This window comes from Myxine glutinosa, chromosome 7 (assembly GCF_964187855.1).
Source record: "Myxine glutinosa chromosome 7, kmMyxGlut1.1, whole genome shotgun sequence".
NCBI classification, from domain to species: Eukaryota; Metazoa; Chordata; class Myxini; order Myxiniformes; family Myxinidae; genus Myxine; species Myxine glutinosa.
Window position 1 is genome coordinate 6355005 of NC_136267.1, and position 16869 is coordinate 6371873.

Sequence of the window (16869 nt, forward strand, 5' to 3'; positions counted from 1 at the left end):
TGGTTGGGTGTGGGTTCCTCTCTCACTAGTCATGGCACCTCAGCAAAGGACTTCTGTGACTCACTGGGATTGACACAATCTGTCAATTTCCCGACCCGGATCTCAGCCAATGGAGTATCTTCTCTTCTAGACTTGGTTATGACAAACTTCCCTGCTAATGTCTGCTGCTCTTCTTCTGCTCCAATCTGTTCTTCTGATCATGTGCTTGTCAAAGTGGACATCTCTCTGGCCATTCTCAGAGAGCCTCCTCAGCGTCGACGAGTCTGGCATTTCACTCAGGCCGACTGGGACGGTCTTCAAGCAGCCATCAATCATCTGGATTGGTCTCCCATCTCCACTGCCTCTGACATCAATTCTTCCTGGGAATTCTTCCAAAGCAAACTGATCTCTCTCATGCACAGATTTATCCCATCTCGCCTTCAATTGTCTTACCCTTCCTCCCGTCCATGGTACACTGAATCTTGTGGTGAGGCAGTTGCCCTGAAACAACTTGCCTTTGCCTCTTGGAAGGCTAATCCAACTGAAGGAAATCTCAGTTCCTTCCACCAAGCTCGGAACAAGTGTGTGTCTACCCTCAGGAGTGCCAGGAAGCACTATCTCTCCTCACTCAAGAATGAACTCTCAAACCTGTCTCCTTCCTGCAAATCCTGGTGGCGTCTGGTCAAATCCGTTTCTGGTGTTTGTTCCCCCTCCATCCCCTCCCTTACCTCAAATGGCCACGCAGTTGACATCGCACGTGACAAAGCCGAATGCCTCAACTCTGTGTTCGCCTCGAAATCCTTAGTCCCAAACCCATCTCTCTCTGTTCCCACCTTTCCCAGTCGAACCCAACTGCTCCTGGACTCTGTGTCCTTCTCTCCTGACAAGGTGGAGGAGTTTTTGTCAAACCTCGACTCTGATTCTGCAACTGGACCAGACGGCATCAGCCCACGGGTCCTAAAATCCTGCTCTGCCGCTCTATCTCACCCTCTCTCTGTTCTTTTCACCCTATCTTTTGCTCAAGGTCATCTGCCAGCATCCTGGAAATCAGCTAACATTACCGCTTTACACAAAAAAGGTGCAAAAACAGATCCTTGCAACTACAGACCAATCAGCCTGCTCCCAATTATCAGCAAAGTCATGGAATCCATCATTGCTTCGGATATGAAATCTTTCCTCTTCTCCAATGGCTTGATCTCTGATCATCAATTTGGTTTCAGACCAGGTCACTCTACTCTGGACATGCTGCTTCTGCTGTCTCAACAATGGATGGAGGTCCTCAATGCCAAACAGGAAATCAGAGCTGTCTCCCTTGACATATCAAGGGCCTTTGATACGGTCTGGCACCCAGCTCTGCTCACCAAACTCTCCTCCTATGGTATCCATGGAAATCTCCATGCATGGCTTGCGGACTTCCTCTCTGGTCGTAGTCAACGTGTGGCCCTGAATGGATTTCTCTCATCTCCCCTTCCTGTTCAGGCTGGAGTTCCCCAAGGAAGTGTGCTGGGCCGTGTGCTTTTTCTGGTCTTTATCAATGATCTCTCTGACTCTGGAAAATCCTCTCTATCTCTTTGCTGATGACTCCACTCTCTGCCGCTCAATTCCTCTTCCCTCAGATCGGCAGTCTGCAGCCTCCTCACTCTCTGAAGACCTGGACAAAATCACAGACTGGTCAAACAAGTGGAACATGTCTTTCAATCCTGCCAAATCTCACTCTCTTACTATGTCTCTCCAAAAAGATCGACTGGACAACCCTCCCATCTACTTTCTCAACAATCCTCTCCAAGAAGTTCTGTCACTCAAGCTTTTGGGTCTCACTATCTGCCATGATCTTTCTTGGGAAAACCACATTTCCAAGCTGGCCTCCAAAGCCAGTCGCCGACTGGGCATCCTCCGTCGTGCGAAGTCCTTCCTCGGCACACCTGAGCTCCTCACCACATACAAGGCTTTCATCCGCAGCTCAATGGAATACTGTTCTCCCCTATGGGCTGGTGCTCCTGCCTCACACCTGGCTCGGCTTCACGCTGTTGAATCCAAAGCTTTCAAAATCATTGGAATCTCCCGCGATGAAGCTATCTCTGAGGGCCTTTCACTCACTCACCGCAGGCAGGTAGGTGGTCTTTCTGTCTTCTACCGACTCCTCTCCGGCCTTGCTCCCCCAGCTCTCTCTGTGCTCTGTCCCCCAAATATTCCTACAGGTCGCACAAGATCTGCCAGCAACCCTCTGATGGTTAAACTGCCGAAATCTCGGCTCTCTGCTCACCTTCACTCTTTCATTCCTCTTTTCTCCCGCCTGTGGAACAAACTCCCACACTCCCTTCAATCCCTCTCCTCCCTCCAGGTCTTTAAAACAGCTGTTCACCACCATCTCTTATCTTCCCCCATCCATAACCTTGATCTTTTCTACCCCCACTAATTCACCCCAGATCCACCTTGTTTGAAATTCCAACTTATTTCCTGGAAATCCTGGCAGTGTCCATATGTTTATACCTCTCCCACCCCCCCCCCCCCCCTTCACATGCCTCCCCCCCAAAGCCCTCTCCCTCCCACAGATCTCTCGATGTCTCCATGTCTCTCGGTCCCTGCTCTCAAATGTTGTTTTGTGTCCTTCCCCCTCTCTCCCCATCTTGTCTACCGCTCCCGATGTTATTTGTTTTATGTGTCTGTTTGTCTTTCTGTGTGATTAATGTTCGCTCTTTCACGAGCCTCGATCTTGTATACAAAAAAAAGAAAGAAAAGAAAAAAAAAAAGCATTCAAGCTGGGGTCTTGATTTTTTGCATATGGGTGTATCTTGACTATACCTATTCGTGGGTCGAAGGTAAAAGTCATAGGTCAAGGTCAAAGGTCAAATATCTGGGTCAAACTTGTACAACACAGCATTGTTTATCTTTATACAGTGATATATTTCTCATTATACTGAACCTGTATCCATTGTTATAACATCTAACCACTCTAATGTCTTGTTATAAGGTCTCATGAGCTCAATACTGAATGAAGAATGCTAGACTACATAATATTTATTGAGTTCTTTATGATTTTATGTTCGAAGATTACCTCAAATCTGGTTACGTAAAGGATCTGTATATGGTGTACCTATTCATAGGTTACTAAACCATCAAAATATTATGTATTAGATGTACTCGGGGACCAGTTGACTTCCTGCAGGAACTGTAGTTGGGCAGAGCATATCCCCATCTTTGCTCCATCCATACTCTAATGGGTCTAACTTCTGAGGCTCAGACATCAAGGCATTCTTCCACAAGAAGGTTTGTGGGTGTGCTCTTTTCAGATTTCCCTGGAAAGCAGCATCAGTTGGTGGGAGTGAACAGAGTTTTGGCATTGTGCTGCTCCCCTTGCCTATTCTGGTCTTCCATACCTTTGCTCTAGCCTCACGGAGAGTATGGCAGCTTTTCTGACCACAAGTAGCAACAGCGAATTGAGTTGCCTGCTTCACTACTTCAGGCCAGGGGGCCGCAATTTCTCCAAGAAGACTCAGTGAGTGTTGTTTTATAGTGTTCAACATCTTCTTCTTCCCGATGCCAAAGCATCCGGCTGCAGTATCACATCCAGATAAGGAGTGTCCTGCAAGCAGGTTTGGAATGAGGTCTGCATATTGGGCAGCGGTTGCGTCTATGACACTTCTTCTATGTATAGGAGATTGCATTATAATTGGGATGTCAAGATTCTGCTCCAGATAGTGGTGCAACAGAAGGGCCCAAACATCTATCATCAGCCACCACAGCTACACCGGATGCACCCTCTGAAGCTGCCATAAATGCCTGCTGCACTATAATATTGTCAGCTTCCTCATGACTGGTATACAGATCTCGTCTTTCTATGACAATGCCCTCGCTAATCTCGATAGTTTCCTCCTGTCCTGTTATCAAAAGTGTGTGCTCCTGTGTATGGTTCTGAACAAAGTCTTCATCTCTTTGCAAGTCCTCGCATATCAGTTTGATGAGCTGCTTCTTATTGCCTGTAACAGTCAATACTGCTTTCTGTGCGGGGATTGGTGTTGAGGGTGTCAACTGATACACCCTGCCAGCACCCCTGGCTAATCGTGTTGAATCTTTGGTGGTGAATTCATTGTATCTATCAAAGACTAGATAGACATCACATCACATTTGGAGAGGTTCTCTGCTATTTTGTGCTTGAAGGCATCAATGTAAGTCTGCACATTTCCAACAGCAGGCCAACCAGGTATCCAGAGAAGGGCACACCCATCAACGACAGTGACTTCTATTTCTTCATGGGGTACTCTTGATGACACCTCAATTTTCATATCTCTTTTCAAGATGGATTTAGATGTGGATATCCGCATATCACCAGAGTCTGCAAAGAGAGCCGTTGGCAGTGGAGCCAATTCATAGGACAATGGAGTGGTCAATGTCTATATCCCTATTACTGGCCTGCAGACATATGACACGACTGTAGATTAGGTTTGTATCAAAAACGATCTGTGTGCCGATATTTACAGACTTCTTCGTGTCTGCCATTGAAGTTATCCTTCTTTCAATCTTATGATGAAAGCCTCGAGGTAAAGCCTCTGTAAATTCCCCGGATTGTTTGCTCCCGATTTCAATTGATTTGTGAACATAAACTGTTGAAGATGATTGTACCCTTCCAGTAACTATGTTCACAATTGATCCCTCTGGGTGCTGCTGGTGGTCAAGTGGTGGTATGCACTGGGCCATCTTCTCTTCACTTCACTTCTTCACAAGGGGAAGATGGTGATGATTACAATAACACTGATGATTGATGATGTTTATGATATAAGAAAGATTTTAAAACCAAATACAGAATATGTACAATTTTGATGGTTTAGTAACCTATGAATAGGTACACCATATACAGATCCTTTACGTAACCAGATTTGAGGTAATCTTTGAACATAAAATCATAAAGAACTCAATAAATATTATGTAGTCTAGCATTTCTTCATTCAGTATTGAGCTCATGAGACCTTATAACAAGACATGAGACGTTATAACAATGGATACAGGTTCAGTATAATGAGAAATATATCACAGTGTATAAACAATGCTGAGTTGTACACGTTTGACCCAGATATTTGACCTTTGACCTTGACCTATGACTTTGACCTTTAACCCACGAATAGGTATGGTCAAGATACACCCACATGCAAAAAATCAAGACCCTAGCTTGAATGCTTGTAAAGATATAAGGGTGTTTCTATTTTTCCACCCCCCTAAAACCAGTGTTATGCGTCCCAATAGCCGCAATTGTATAAAACCTGTTATATGAAAATGCTCAATGATGGGAGAATGCCATCACGCAGTTTTATAGAGTACAATACCGATATAACATGAAAACACTGAGAAAAAAACTTTGGACCCACTTTCTAGGTCAGGCCAAAATATGCATTTGACCCCCTGACTAATTGGGGGAAACTTTTTAAGGGACAATGGTGGCTAAGTGGGTTCCCTACACCTCGAGCCGGTGTTGCCATTTGCCGAAGTCACAAGATTTGTGCTCAACAGGTTTCATTTAAAGAAATCTATAAAGGGCATTTGATCTCCGTAGAATTTCTTTACAATACCCAAAAGATTATAGTAGTGAATGTTTATGCACCGTGTGACCCAATGGAGAGGAAAATTTTCTTTTCCACTCTGCGGGATTTTGTAAAAACTCTGGGCGCAACAGCTTTTATTTGTATCGCGGGAGATTTTAATTGCACAATTTGTCCGTCGATTGATAGGAATGGTCATGAGCCTCATGTTGCCTCTACGAAAGCTCTAGAGGACACCATCAACATCTTTCGGTTTAAGGATGTGCGGAGATCACAACACCCACTCTCACGCTGTTATACATGGTGTAGATGCAATGATGGTATTATGTCAATGGCAAGGCTGGACAGATCCTATGTGAACAAGCCAATGTTGAATGTGGTGTCTGTCTCCAAAATTTTACCAACTGGATTCACAGACCACAGTTTAATCTCAATGTCCTTTAAGTTACCCTTTCCACCCGGTGGTAGTGCTTACTGGTCTTTGAATACTCGTCTCTTACATGACAAGAATTTTAATGAGGCCTTTCACGTCGTGTGGGAGAAAATTCGCTCCTCCAGACCTGAGTATGATAGTCTCCGGCTGTGGTGGGACATTGCAAAATCCCAAATTAAGAATTTCTGTCAACAATATAGTGCATACACCACCAAAATCCAATCAATATCAATCGATCAGTTAAAATCTGAAATTGTATCCTTAGAACAGAATGTTGACGAGGTTGGGAGAGGTGCACGTGACCAACTAATATGGGCAAAGAAAGCAGTGCTAGCGGAAACGGTACGGCAACGGGCGATGGGTGCCTTGGTCCGAATGCGAATGAGCTATTTAACTCTGGACATGCCAAACAAAGAATTATTTAAGTTAGAGTCTTCCCTCAAAGGGTCACAACAAATTCATACTTTACTCACTCCCAATTGGTCCCTGGTGACCTCCCAGCAGGCGATCAGGTGTACTCTGAAAGGGTTCTATTCTAACTTGTATTCTCCTCAGAACGTGGACAATGAGGTGATACGAGAGTTAACTGCTGGGCTTCCGAGTGTCGAGGAGGATGAGCGATGCATGCTCGATTCCCCAATTTCGGCTGATGAACTTGAAGCAGCTGTGCGGAGCCTGAAAGATGGGAAAGCTTCTGGAATAGATGGCCTGCCCACAGAATTCTACAAGACCTTCTGGGCCCTTGTGGGACCTGACTTACTCGATGTACTCGATGAAAGCATACGTGTCGGAGAACTTCCAATGTCTTGTAGACGAGCAGTCGTTTGTTTGCTACCAAAAGCTGGGAATCTTCAACTGGTTGATAACTGGCGACCTGTCTCCTTATTGTGTGTTGATTACAAGATTTTCTCTAAAGTACTTGCTAATCGTATGAAGACTGTGATCAGTTCAGTTATACACCCGGACCAGACCTACTGTGTGCCTGGGAAATATATTTATGATAATATTTTTTTGGTAAGAGATATTATTTCATGCAATAATTTCCTGCGTGACGATTTTGGATTGCTGTTTCTTGATCAAACTAAGGTCTTCGATCGTGTTGACCACAAGTACCTTTTTCTCTCCTGAAAGGAATGGGGTTTGGTGAAACTTTCACCTCTTATGTGAAACTCCTGTATACTAATACTCAATGTATGATAAAGATCAACAATAGGTTATGCTCTCCCTTTCCTTTCCAACGGGGTATTCGCCAAGGGTGCCCCCTCTCTGGGCTTTTATATATAGTCGCCCTTGAACCACTCCTTCGGTCTATTAGACAGCAAATACCTCAGGGAATGAGAAGTATAGAAGGAGCAGAATTTGTGCAGACGGCTTATGCTGATGATGTCTGTGTTTTGATTAGAAGCTCCAATGATGTCTCTGCTTTACAACGTTGTATGCGAGCTTTCTCTGCAGCCTCTTCCGGTGGGATCAATTGGAATAAAAGTACAGCATTATGGTGTGGCAAAGGCAATCTCTCTTGTGTATCACCACCCTCACTCCCACACAAGCTGGTCTGGAGAACGGATGGGGTTAAATATCCTGGAGTGCATATTGGTAATCGTGAAACAGAAATGAAATATTGGGAAGGAGTGCTGGAACAAATTATGCACAGATTGAAAGCATGGGAAGGACTGCTGAGGTCCATCTCCTATCGAGGCCGTACCCTTGTCATAAACAATCTGGTTGCAACAAAATTATGGCACAGAATTATTGCTTTACAGCCATCAAACCAACTAATTATGGCTACTCAGCGAATGCTGGTAAACTTCTTTTGGAGTGGCTACCATTGGCTGAGGCCTGAAATATTGTACTACTGCCGGAAGGAAGGTGGCCAGGGCATTGTTGATATCTCTGGTCGGGTTGTGGCCTTTCGGCTGCAGTCTCTGCAGAGACTACTGTTCGCTGAACAGCTGCCCTGGCGGCCTTTTGCGTTTTTTCTGTTACAACAGGCTGGTAGACTGAGATATGATCGGCAGCTTCTTTTGATAGACCTCGAGCATATAAATTTTGCCCCTCTTCCGAGATTCTATCAGAGTTTATTGGATACTTGGAAAAGGTTTGACGTCCACCGCTTCCTTAAGGGCTATAATTGTCGAATGTTCCTTCAAGAACCCCTTTTCTTCAATAACTTTTTTCCTGGTATCCCTCATAGCCATGCCCTGTTTAAAAATTTTTATCCAAGGAGGGATTAACAAAGTATGTGATCTGAGAGATTCATCTGGAGTTAAGTGGAAACCTGCTGGTTTGGTGGCAACCTCAGTTGGATCTCGGTCTGTCCGACTTGTAGACCAAGTTGTACGTATAGTCATTAGAAAATTTAGACAGCTAAACATCGGCTGGGAAGGTGTTGGTAACATTGAGGACTTTCGGTTAGGTTTCCCTGAAATCAAAGTGCTCCTTTCTTCCTCTCTTCAGCCGGAGATTGAACATATCCACCTTTTTCATCTTGTAACTAAGATTGGAATCCGTGATCTCTCTCGACAAAATAAGAATGTACCCCTCTCTGGGAGAACACGAGTAGCTTTGTGGTCAGAGCGGTTAGGGTCGGGGTCTCCGTCTACTGCCCTTTGGCCTCACATGTACACCTTACCAATACATGGTGTGTTAGCGGATATACAATGGAGGTCAGCACACTGGGCGCTCCCCTCCAATATTTTTGTTCACCCTATTAACAGCTCGCTGCCGGAAACTTGTCCTTTCTGTGACCAGAGGAGGATTTGTTTCATGCTCATGTACAGTGTCGTAGACTGACATCGCTTTTCTTGTTCCTTGAATATCTTTTTCACCAACTGTCCTTCCCTCTCAATATGCATATTGTTGTGGAAATGAGGATTGTGTTTTTTTTGTTTTTTATTGCTTTATTCTGGACCATCCTGCCTCCAGTCTGTTGTATAAAGGTCAAAGGGCGTTCCCGTAGTTAATTCCATAAAGCATACACGAAGGACACCATATATCCCTGTTCAGTAGTTATATCCTTATTATGTGTATTAGGCTAAGGATTTGTCTTCCATTAATTTAAATACTCCATTGCACCAAGTGAAATAAGAGTAGATCCCCTTTCATTCACATTCCCCTTCCAACAATTGCCAACTGTTCCCTCCGCGACTCCATTCGCCACGAGGTCGGCTTGAAGAAGAAGGGGGAGGAGCTGCCGACTCCTGGGCGTGCCTGCCCATCGTCATCAAGGGCGGAGCCAGAGGGCCGTGCCGACCAATCAGGGCCGAGGCAAGCTGACCGATGGGCGTGTCCTGGACACCAGCGGCTTGATCGCCGGAGGCGCTATAAAGAGTGTGCGCGAAAGGAAGAGAAGTTGTTGTTGGACTAAGAGTTGGACTGAGTGGGACTAAGAGTTGGACCAAGCAAGAAAGTTGTTGTTGGACTAAGCAAGAGAGGACTGAGTTGGACTAAGAGTTGGACTAAGCAAGAGAGGAAGTTGTTGGACTGGGTTGGACTAAGAAAGAGAGAGGAGAGAAGGGGCGAAGCGAAGCAAAGAGAGAAAGAGTCCTGGAGTTTTGTGAGAGAGGGAGAGAGAACCCGTCATGCCAGACCCCCCACCAGCAGCGTTGGCTCCACCAAGCAGCTCCGACCCGTTACCCCGCGCACACGACAGGATCGGTGGCATCGGCGGCCGTCGAGGTCCAGCCCGACATCCCGTGCGGGATCAAGCTCCAGCCAGCTCCGTGCCTTCCTCCCCCTCCAGCCACCCACCTCCTGTCATTCCTGCCTGCAATTTCCTCATTCGTGTACGTGAGTTTGTTCTGTTTGTCTTGTCCCTGGGTTAATTAAGACTGTAGGTAAGCTAGCGATTTTCACTGTGTCACCTTTCCTCTTCTGTATTTTATTTTATTATCCTTCCTTCTCCTTGGTTTCTTTGATTGTGTAAATAGTAGGAATAAATTTAGTAGCATTTCCAACCTTTTTGCTTTGGTGTTCTTCTTCTTCACATCCTTCGCTTTAGTCTTTTCCCCATTGAATATCTGTGGCGCGATTTTGGCCAACGTTCAGGAATCGGGTTAGTCGGGGTAACTGTTCGGGCGCGGCGGCCATCCGCTCGGCAAACAACATCCTAGCCGTGTCCGTAACAATTGGTGCCAGGAGCGAGAACGGACCTGAAGCGCTTAGTGCGCTCAAATTACGAGTGGGCCGAAATTTGTTTTATAAAAACTTAAATTTGAAAATCGTGCCATGGACAATCAAGGCGATCGGATGCAGGTGGGGGCAATAGAAGAGGGGTTAGGGGTAACCCAGGACCGGAGGGAAGAAATGGTGGAGGAGAACAATGAGGAGGTGGTTGAGGAGGTATCAGGCACGCAAAATGGCGTCCTCGCACACGTGGTTGTGGCTGCACAAAATGGCGGCTTCCCGTACGTGACGGCGATAGCCGGGCCTCCTGTGCAAGACTGGGTGAGCATTAAACTATTGCTAATCCAGATGAATGCAAAAATGGACGCCATGATAGACGAAACAAGGTGTGATAGGGGAAAATTGGAGGGAATAAATGACCGGGCCAAAGAAGTAAATGAGGGACTGGCGAGGGACAAGGCCAGGTATGAGGCAAAGCGGGTGGAAGGGGACAGAGACCGCAGGTTGAGCGAAAAGGTCCCAAAGGTACACGACGAGGTAACGCGGGTCGAGGAGCACTGGTTGAGTGAAGTGGAGAAAAGCGCGGGTAAAATGACGGGTGTTGTGGAAAACCAATCAGGTCCACACAACTTTAGTCCAACGGGTGGTTTAATTGCATTTAGATCATGACATCATCCTGTAAAGTAGGAAATACAATAAGTATACGATGTGACATCACATGGGACCATTCATAACATTCAATGCAAGCAAGCTGGATATTCTATGCAGGCGTACCGTTAGCGAGTCTACCAGATGTAACGTGTCACAGGAGAAGTCTCGGAGCTCCGTCCGCAGCAGCGGGTCTTATAGTCACGCCCCTAGTGGTGTCAACGAGCAGCGAGCATCACCCCGGGTTCAGTACGAATACGATTTCACTACATTCTCCCCCCGTCAGAATTATACGGCAGCGCGGCTAAAAGCGAGCGAGCGTCAGCACGAACAGGGTGCGGAACATCAGTTGACCCAACCGTATCGGGCCGGGCGGCGAATTTCTTTGCCAGCACGCGTCCGAAATTCCCCGGGTACGGCATCACGTATCCCTGTGTCCCCGGCGTCGGAGGCGCCAACAGGGTCGGGTGACGAAGGGGGTAACTCCAAGTCGTCGGGCCCAGGTAGTCTCGGCGAGGGGAGGGTCGGTAGACTTTCGGCGATGGGAGCGTCGGGAGAAGCCATAGTCTCATAGATGGGTTCGATCGGTTCGTCCGATTCCCTACTTAGGTCGGTGACCCCGCAAGGGGCAAGGTGACGGACGGAGACAGTAGTCTCACGGCCATCAGTCGTCATCACACGAGCATGCTCAGGATTAGCCTGGAGAATCTGCACTTTGTCCACTAGGGGGTCGTACTTGCTCGCGCGAACCGCCCGTTTAAGGTAGGCCGGCCCGGGCCCAGCGAGCCAACTGGGCAAAGACCGTATACACCCCGAGCTCCTGGGGTGGTGGAAAAGTCGCTCGTGGGGAGTTTGGTTGGTTGCCGTACTCAGGAGAGCCCTGATCGAGTTCAACGCCGCAGGTAGCGACCAAGCCCATTTATCGAGGCCCCGGCCGAGGGTCCGGAGGTTGAGCATGACGGCCCTCCAGATAATCCCGTTGAAGCGTTCGATCTGCCCATTAGCCAGGGTCTGTATGGCGTGGTGTAACTAGAAGCAATGTTATTTTGGAGCAGATAGCCGCGCACCTCCTGAGACAAGAAGACCGCACCCCGGTCGGTATGGACATAGGCCGGGTAACCGAACATTGAGAACAAGTTCTGTAAGCATCGCATCACCGTGGCAGCAGTCATGTCCGCGCACGTATAAGCAAAGGGGAATCGCGAGTACTCATCAACGATAGTGAGCAGATAGCGAGAGCCGCTCGACACCGGCAATGGGCCCTTGAAATCCATCGCCAAGCGTTCCCACGGGCGCGTAGCCTTCACCAGAGTCCCCATGGGAGGGTTATAGAAACGCGGTTTGATTTCCGCGCAGATAGCGCAGTCGCGACAGATTCGGCGGATATCGTCAATCGAGTATGGGAGATTTCCACACCGCACAAAATGAGCGAAACGCGTTACGCCGGGATGGCCCGCAGTGGCATGCAGCACCCGTAGGCCCTCCAAAGAGGTGATACCCGCGCATGTAGCCGGTCGTGATAAGGCATCGGCGGCCCGGTTATCCTTCCCCGGGCGATATTTGATGGTGTAACAGAAGTCGGCGAGTTCGATACGCCAGCGAGTGATTTTCTCATTCTTAATGCGCTGGGCGTGTAAGGTGTCGTACATGAACGGAACGCTTTGCTGGTCCGTGATGATTTGGAAGCTCCGCCCGAGTAAGTACGGGCGCCATCGCCGAATAGACTCGACGATCGCATACGCTTCCTTTTCAACGGACGAGTGTTTCCGCTCAGCGGTGGTAAGAGTCCGTGAAAAGAAAGCCACGGGACGCCCCCCTTGGGAGAGGGTCGCCGCGATGGCCAGATCCAAGGCGTCACTTTCGAGGACGAACAAGCCGCTCTCGTCGATTGTCGCCACGGCAGCTCGGGCGATGTCGGCCTTAAGGCCTTCAAAGGCCGCCAATGCGGCCGGACTCAGGGGGAAGGTGTCGCAGGCCACGAGGGGGCGAAGTTTCGCGGAGAAACTTTGCACCCATTTGGAGTAATGGGCGAACAGCCCAAGGTCGCGCTTCAGGGACGCCCGATCACAGGGAGGGGCCATGTCGAGCAAAGGTCGCAGACGCTCCTTATCCGGAGCGACAGAGCCATGGGTCACGGTGTACCCCAGAAGATCTATCGTGCGTAAGGAGTATTGGCACTTATCCTCGTTCATAGTTAAGTGATACCTCTGCGCGACCTCAAGGAAGCGCTTCAGATTAGCATCATGGTGCCCTTGGTCATATCCACAAACCGTAAGATTATCGAGGTAGATGAAAACATCGGTTAAGTGCTCCCGCGCAACGAGGTCATCCATGGCCCTCTGGAAACAAGAGACCCCGTTCGTTACCCCAAAAGGCAATCGCGTAAATTGGTACAACCGCTGCCCCGACTCAAATGCGGTATAGATACGATCCGCCCTAGAGATAGGGATCTGGTGGTACGCACTACGGAGATCGAGAGTGCTATAGACCGAATACTGGGACACCTGTTGCACTAGCGCGTCCATCCCCGGAAGGGGGTAGGCATCCAGCTGTGTAAAGCGGTTAATCGTTTGGGAATAGTCGATTACCATGCGTCTGCGATGGGCCTCGCTGCGCACCACCAAGACCTGGGTGCGCCACGGCGACCTACTAGGTTCTATGATGCCGTCTTTCAAGAGCTGAGCCGTTTCGTCCGCAATGAATTGCATGTCTGCGCGAGAGTAGCGCCGTGATTTCACCGCGACAGGGGTGCAGTCGGAGGTTAGATTGGGGAACAGCGAAAGCGGCTGGACGTCCATTTGCGCTAGGGCGCACACCGCAAGCGCATCATCCGCCCCCACAACAAGCGTGTCAGGCCCACCAAACTCCATTACCAGACGTCCATGCAGCTTAAGAAAATCGTGTCCTAACAGAATATCAGCACATAATGCGGGTAAAACCATAAGGTGTACATCAGGGAAAACCCGTCCCTTTAGCACGAGTTTCAATCGGCATTCCCCCTTCGTGCTGAGTCGAAGCCCCTGGGAAGCCATGAAGATCCGTCTCGTAGACCTCCAGATCCGCCATCCATGCCTGAGCACAAGTCGCTGGTCGATAAAACTATCCGTAGACCCTGTATCCACCAAGGCCCGAACACAATGGCCTTCGACCATGAGGGGAATAAGGGCTTGAGCCAGGCCAGACGAGGCTGCTGGGAGCGGGACTGAGCCCCCCGAATGGGTCGGACAAGCCTCGCGGGTGGATCTTACGCCAGCAGCAGTTTTGCGGTCGTGGCCGGAGTCTGCGTTGACCATGGGGAATCCATTAACGCCATCAGAGGGCTTTCCCAAGCATTCCGGTGTTTCGCGATTCAAAATCTGACAATTCTGACGGGAAAAGGCCTCCGTAGTATTCGAAATCGCCTTTTGACACTTTTGGCAGAAAAAGGCCTCCGTAGTATTCAAAATCGCCTTTTGACACTTTTGGCAGCAAAAGGCCTCCGTAGTATTCGAAATCGCCTTTGTCGGGGCGTGGGCCACCGTTAGCTCGTGGACGACACGAGGAGAACGTTCCGCTGGGGCTTGGCGAGGCTTCAAAGCCCCTTGCGTGGCCCGGAGTTTGGTCAAGGACACGTACTTCGTGCCCGATGGAGGATGAGACGGTGGTGGCTGTCCGGTGACGCCCGCCAAGGACGTCTGAGCGCCCAGGGGCCCGCAGAGAGGGGCCCTCCCCTTCAAAGTCGGGTAAGGCGCCGGGTTTCGGGCTCGGCTCGCGGGCTCCGCAATGAGCCCATTCAAGGTCGCCGCGCCCGCGCGACCGCGCGATTCAATGAGCCGCGAGCCGCGTGCCGTTTTCCTGCACACTCTCGTGTAATGTCCCTTTTGCGAGCACAAATGGCATATAGCGTCTCGTGCCGGACACACGAGCCGGGCATGGCGTGGCCCCCCACAGAAAAAGCATGCGGCCCCACGTAAGGCCTTGGGTCTGGTCGTAACGGCAGCCGTCAGGGCTGGGTCTTCCTCCGGAGCATCCCGGAGTTCCGCGAGCTGATCCGCGTCCTCGGCGGTAGCACTCTCCGGCCGGGCGTGTAGTGTAGTGCCCGCCAAGAGGCGCGTGCGATCATAGGTGTTCGATTGCATCCGCGCTTCAGTGTATACTTTCCCTTGCTCGAGTGCCGTAGCGAAGGTCAGGTCGGTCTTCTCTAAGAGCTTGAGCCTTAGTTCCTGGGAGGAGACCCCTGCAATGAAGGCATCTAAAAGAAGATCATCCTGAGCCTGCGCGGGAGTCCGTGGCTCCCTGATGCTGTCCAGCAAGAGCTGCCGGAGCTCCTGGGCGTAGTGGTCCATCGCCTCGTTGGGTTGCTGACGTCGCGTTTGCAGCAAATATCGTGCATACACCGGGCTTTTTTCCTTTATGTACAGCCATTTGAGCTCCGCGATGGAGAGGTCATACGTCGCGCATTGAGCGATAGAGTTGTACACCCGGTAGTCGATTTTTTAATGTAGTGTTGCTCGCTTCGCGGCAGCCGTCGGCGCGGTCTCAGGCTCATCAAAATGATTCTCCAATGTTCTGAGCCAGTGCTTCAGTTGCAAGCCACCATCCGGGGCTTGCAGGTCGGCGCAGAATACGGAAACCGTCAGCGTCTTGTTGCCAGCCATGTCGGTAGATCTTAAATGCAATTAAGTGTTGTGGAAAACCAATCAGGTCCACACAACTTTAGTCCAACGGGTGGTTTAATTGCATTTAGATCATGACATCATCCTGTAAGGTAGGAAATACAATAAGTATACGATGTGACATCACATGGGACCATTCATAACATTCAATGCAAGCAAGCTGGATATTCTATGCAGGCGTACCGTTAGCGAGTCTACCAGATGTAACGTGTCACAGGAGAAGTCTCGGAGCTCCGTCCGCAGCAGCGGTCTTATAGTCACGCCCCTAGTGGTGTCAACGAGCAGCGAGCATCACCCCGGGTTCAGTACGAATACGATTTCACTACAACGGGTATAGAGATCGCGACCCAGGGTATGGGGCAGCCGGCGGCCACTGAGGTAGAAGAGGGAATTTTAATAAAGCCAACGGTCGTCGAGGTGAATAAAGAAAAAGTGCTGGGAATTAAAATTGAAGAGACGACGGAGGTAGCCCAGGAATTGCAGGGAGAAATGGATTATGCTCAAAGTCCCTGCTCACATCATGATGCTGTGCTTAACTCAAATGGAAGTTTGCAGGTGCGCGTGGAGAAGGGAATCCCCCAGGTGAGTCGTGCTGTGTATTGTGCGGGGAGATTTTGCAGGAGGATGTTTGACGACAAGAGAATTGTCGCGCGATTGGGATCGAGGAAGCACCCGGGCATTGGTGAAGGGTCGCGTGTGAAAAAAAAGTGTGCGTCAAGGGGTGAGCGTGTTACGAAGCGCGAGTGTGATACCGAGTGCGAGCGAGAATGCACGTTGGGGTGTACGGAGTGTGACACAGGGAGTGAGAGCGATACGGAGTGTACGTGCGAGGGTGAGTGTGACACGGAGAGTAAGGTGGTGGTGGAACATGTGCGAGGAAGCACACCTGAGTTGGTTGTGGCGCGGGTGTGGGAGAGCCCATCTGAGCGCGTTTGTGGGTGGATGCAAGAGTGCACGCCCATGGTGAGTGGTACGGAGTACGTACCGAGGGAGAGTGCGCAAGACGGTGCGCGAGGTGTGTTAAGGGAGTGTGCGAACGGCGAGTGTGCGCGAGAGGTGTGGTGTGTAACAGGGAGTGCGTTGGTGGAATGTACGGACGGCGTTGGAACGCCGGGTTTTGTGAGTGTCAAAAGGGTCGCGTGTGCGTGTGGGCATGCGAGTAAAGCATCGACGTTGAACGGGGCAGCGTTTAGGGCGACGGATAGCCGATGCGAGCACTCGGGGCGCGGTGCACTTTGTTGGATGCCAGGCCCGGCGCGGATCGATGCTGCGTCGCTTCTCTTCGAAGCGTCGTTGCCGATTCGGGCTTGGCCCCGCCCTGCACGGTCGAGTCCGGGCCTTGTCGGGCGAGGCGATCGGTCCGGTTCAAGGGCGAGTAGGAGGAAGCGGACTAGCCCCCTGGCGGGGGCGGGGTTCCGACCGGGCGAGCCTCGGTCATCGGGCCCGGGACCGCAAGGTACCGCGCCGAGATGGTGCGTGGAATCTCGGCCCGACCAAA

The 16869-nt window shown here is 49.9% G+C and overlaps 1 protein-coding gene across 1 annotated transcript in view; it reads left to right on the top strand.

The window, feature by feature from the left end:
• Nucleotides 1-6254: 6254 nt before the first annotated feature.
• Nucleotides 6255-16869, top strand: part of LOC144892883 (uncharacterized) — a 53599-nt gene continuing 42984 nt past the window's right edge. The window contains exon 1 of the mRNA XM_078781224.1: nt 6255-6285. Within this exon, the coding sequence (XP_078637350.1) occupies nt 6255-6285 (31 nt within the window). The remainder of the gene's footprint in view (nt 6286-16869) is intronic.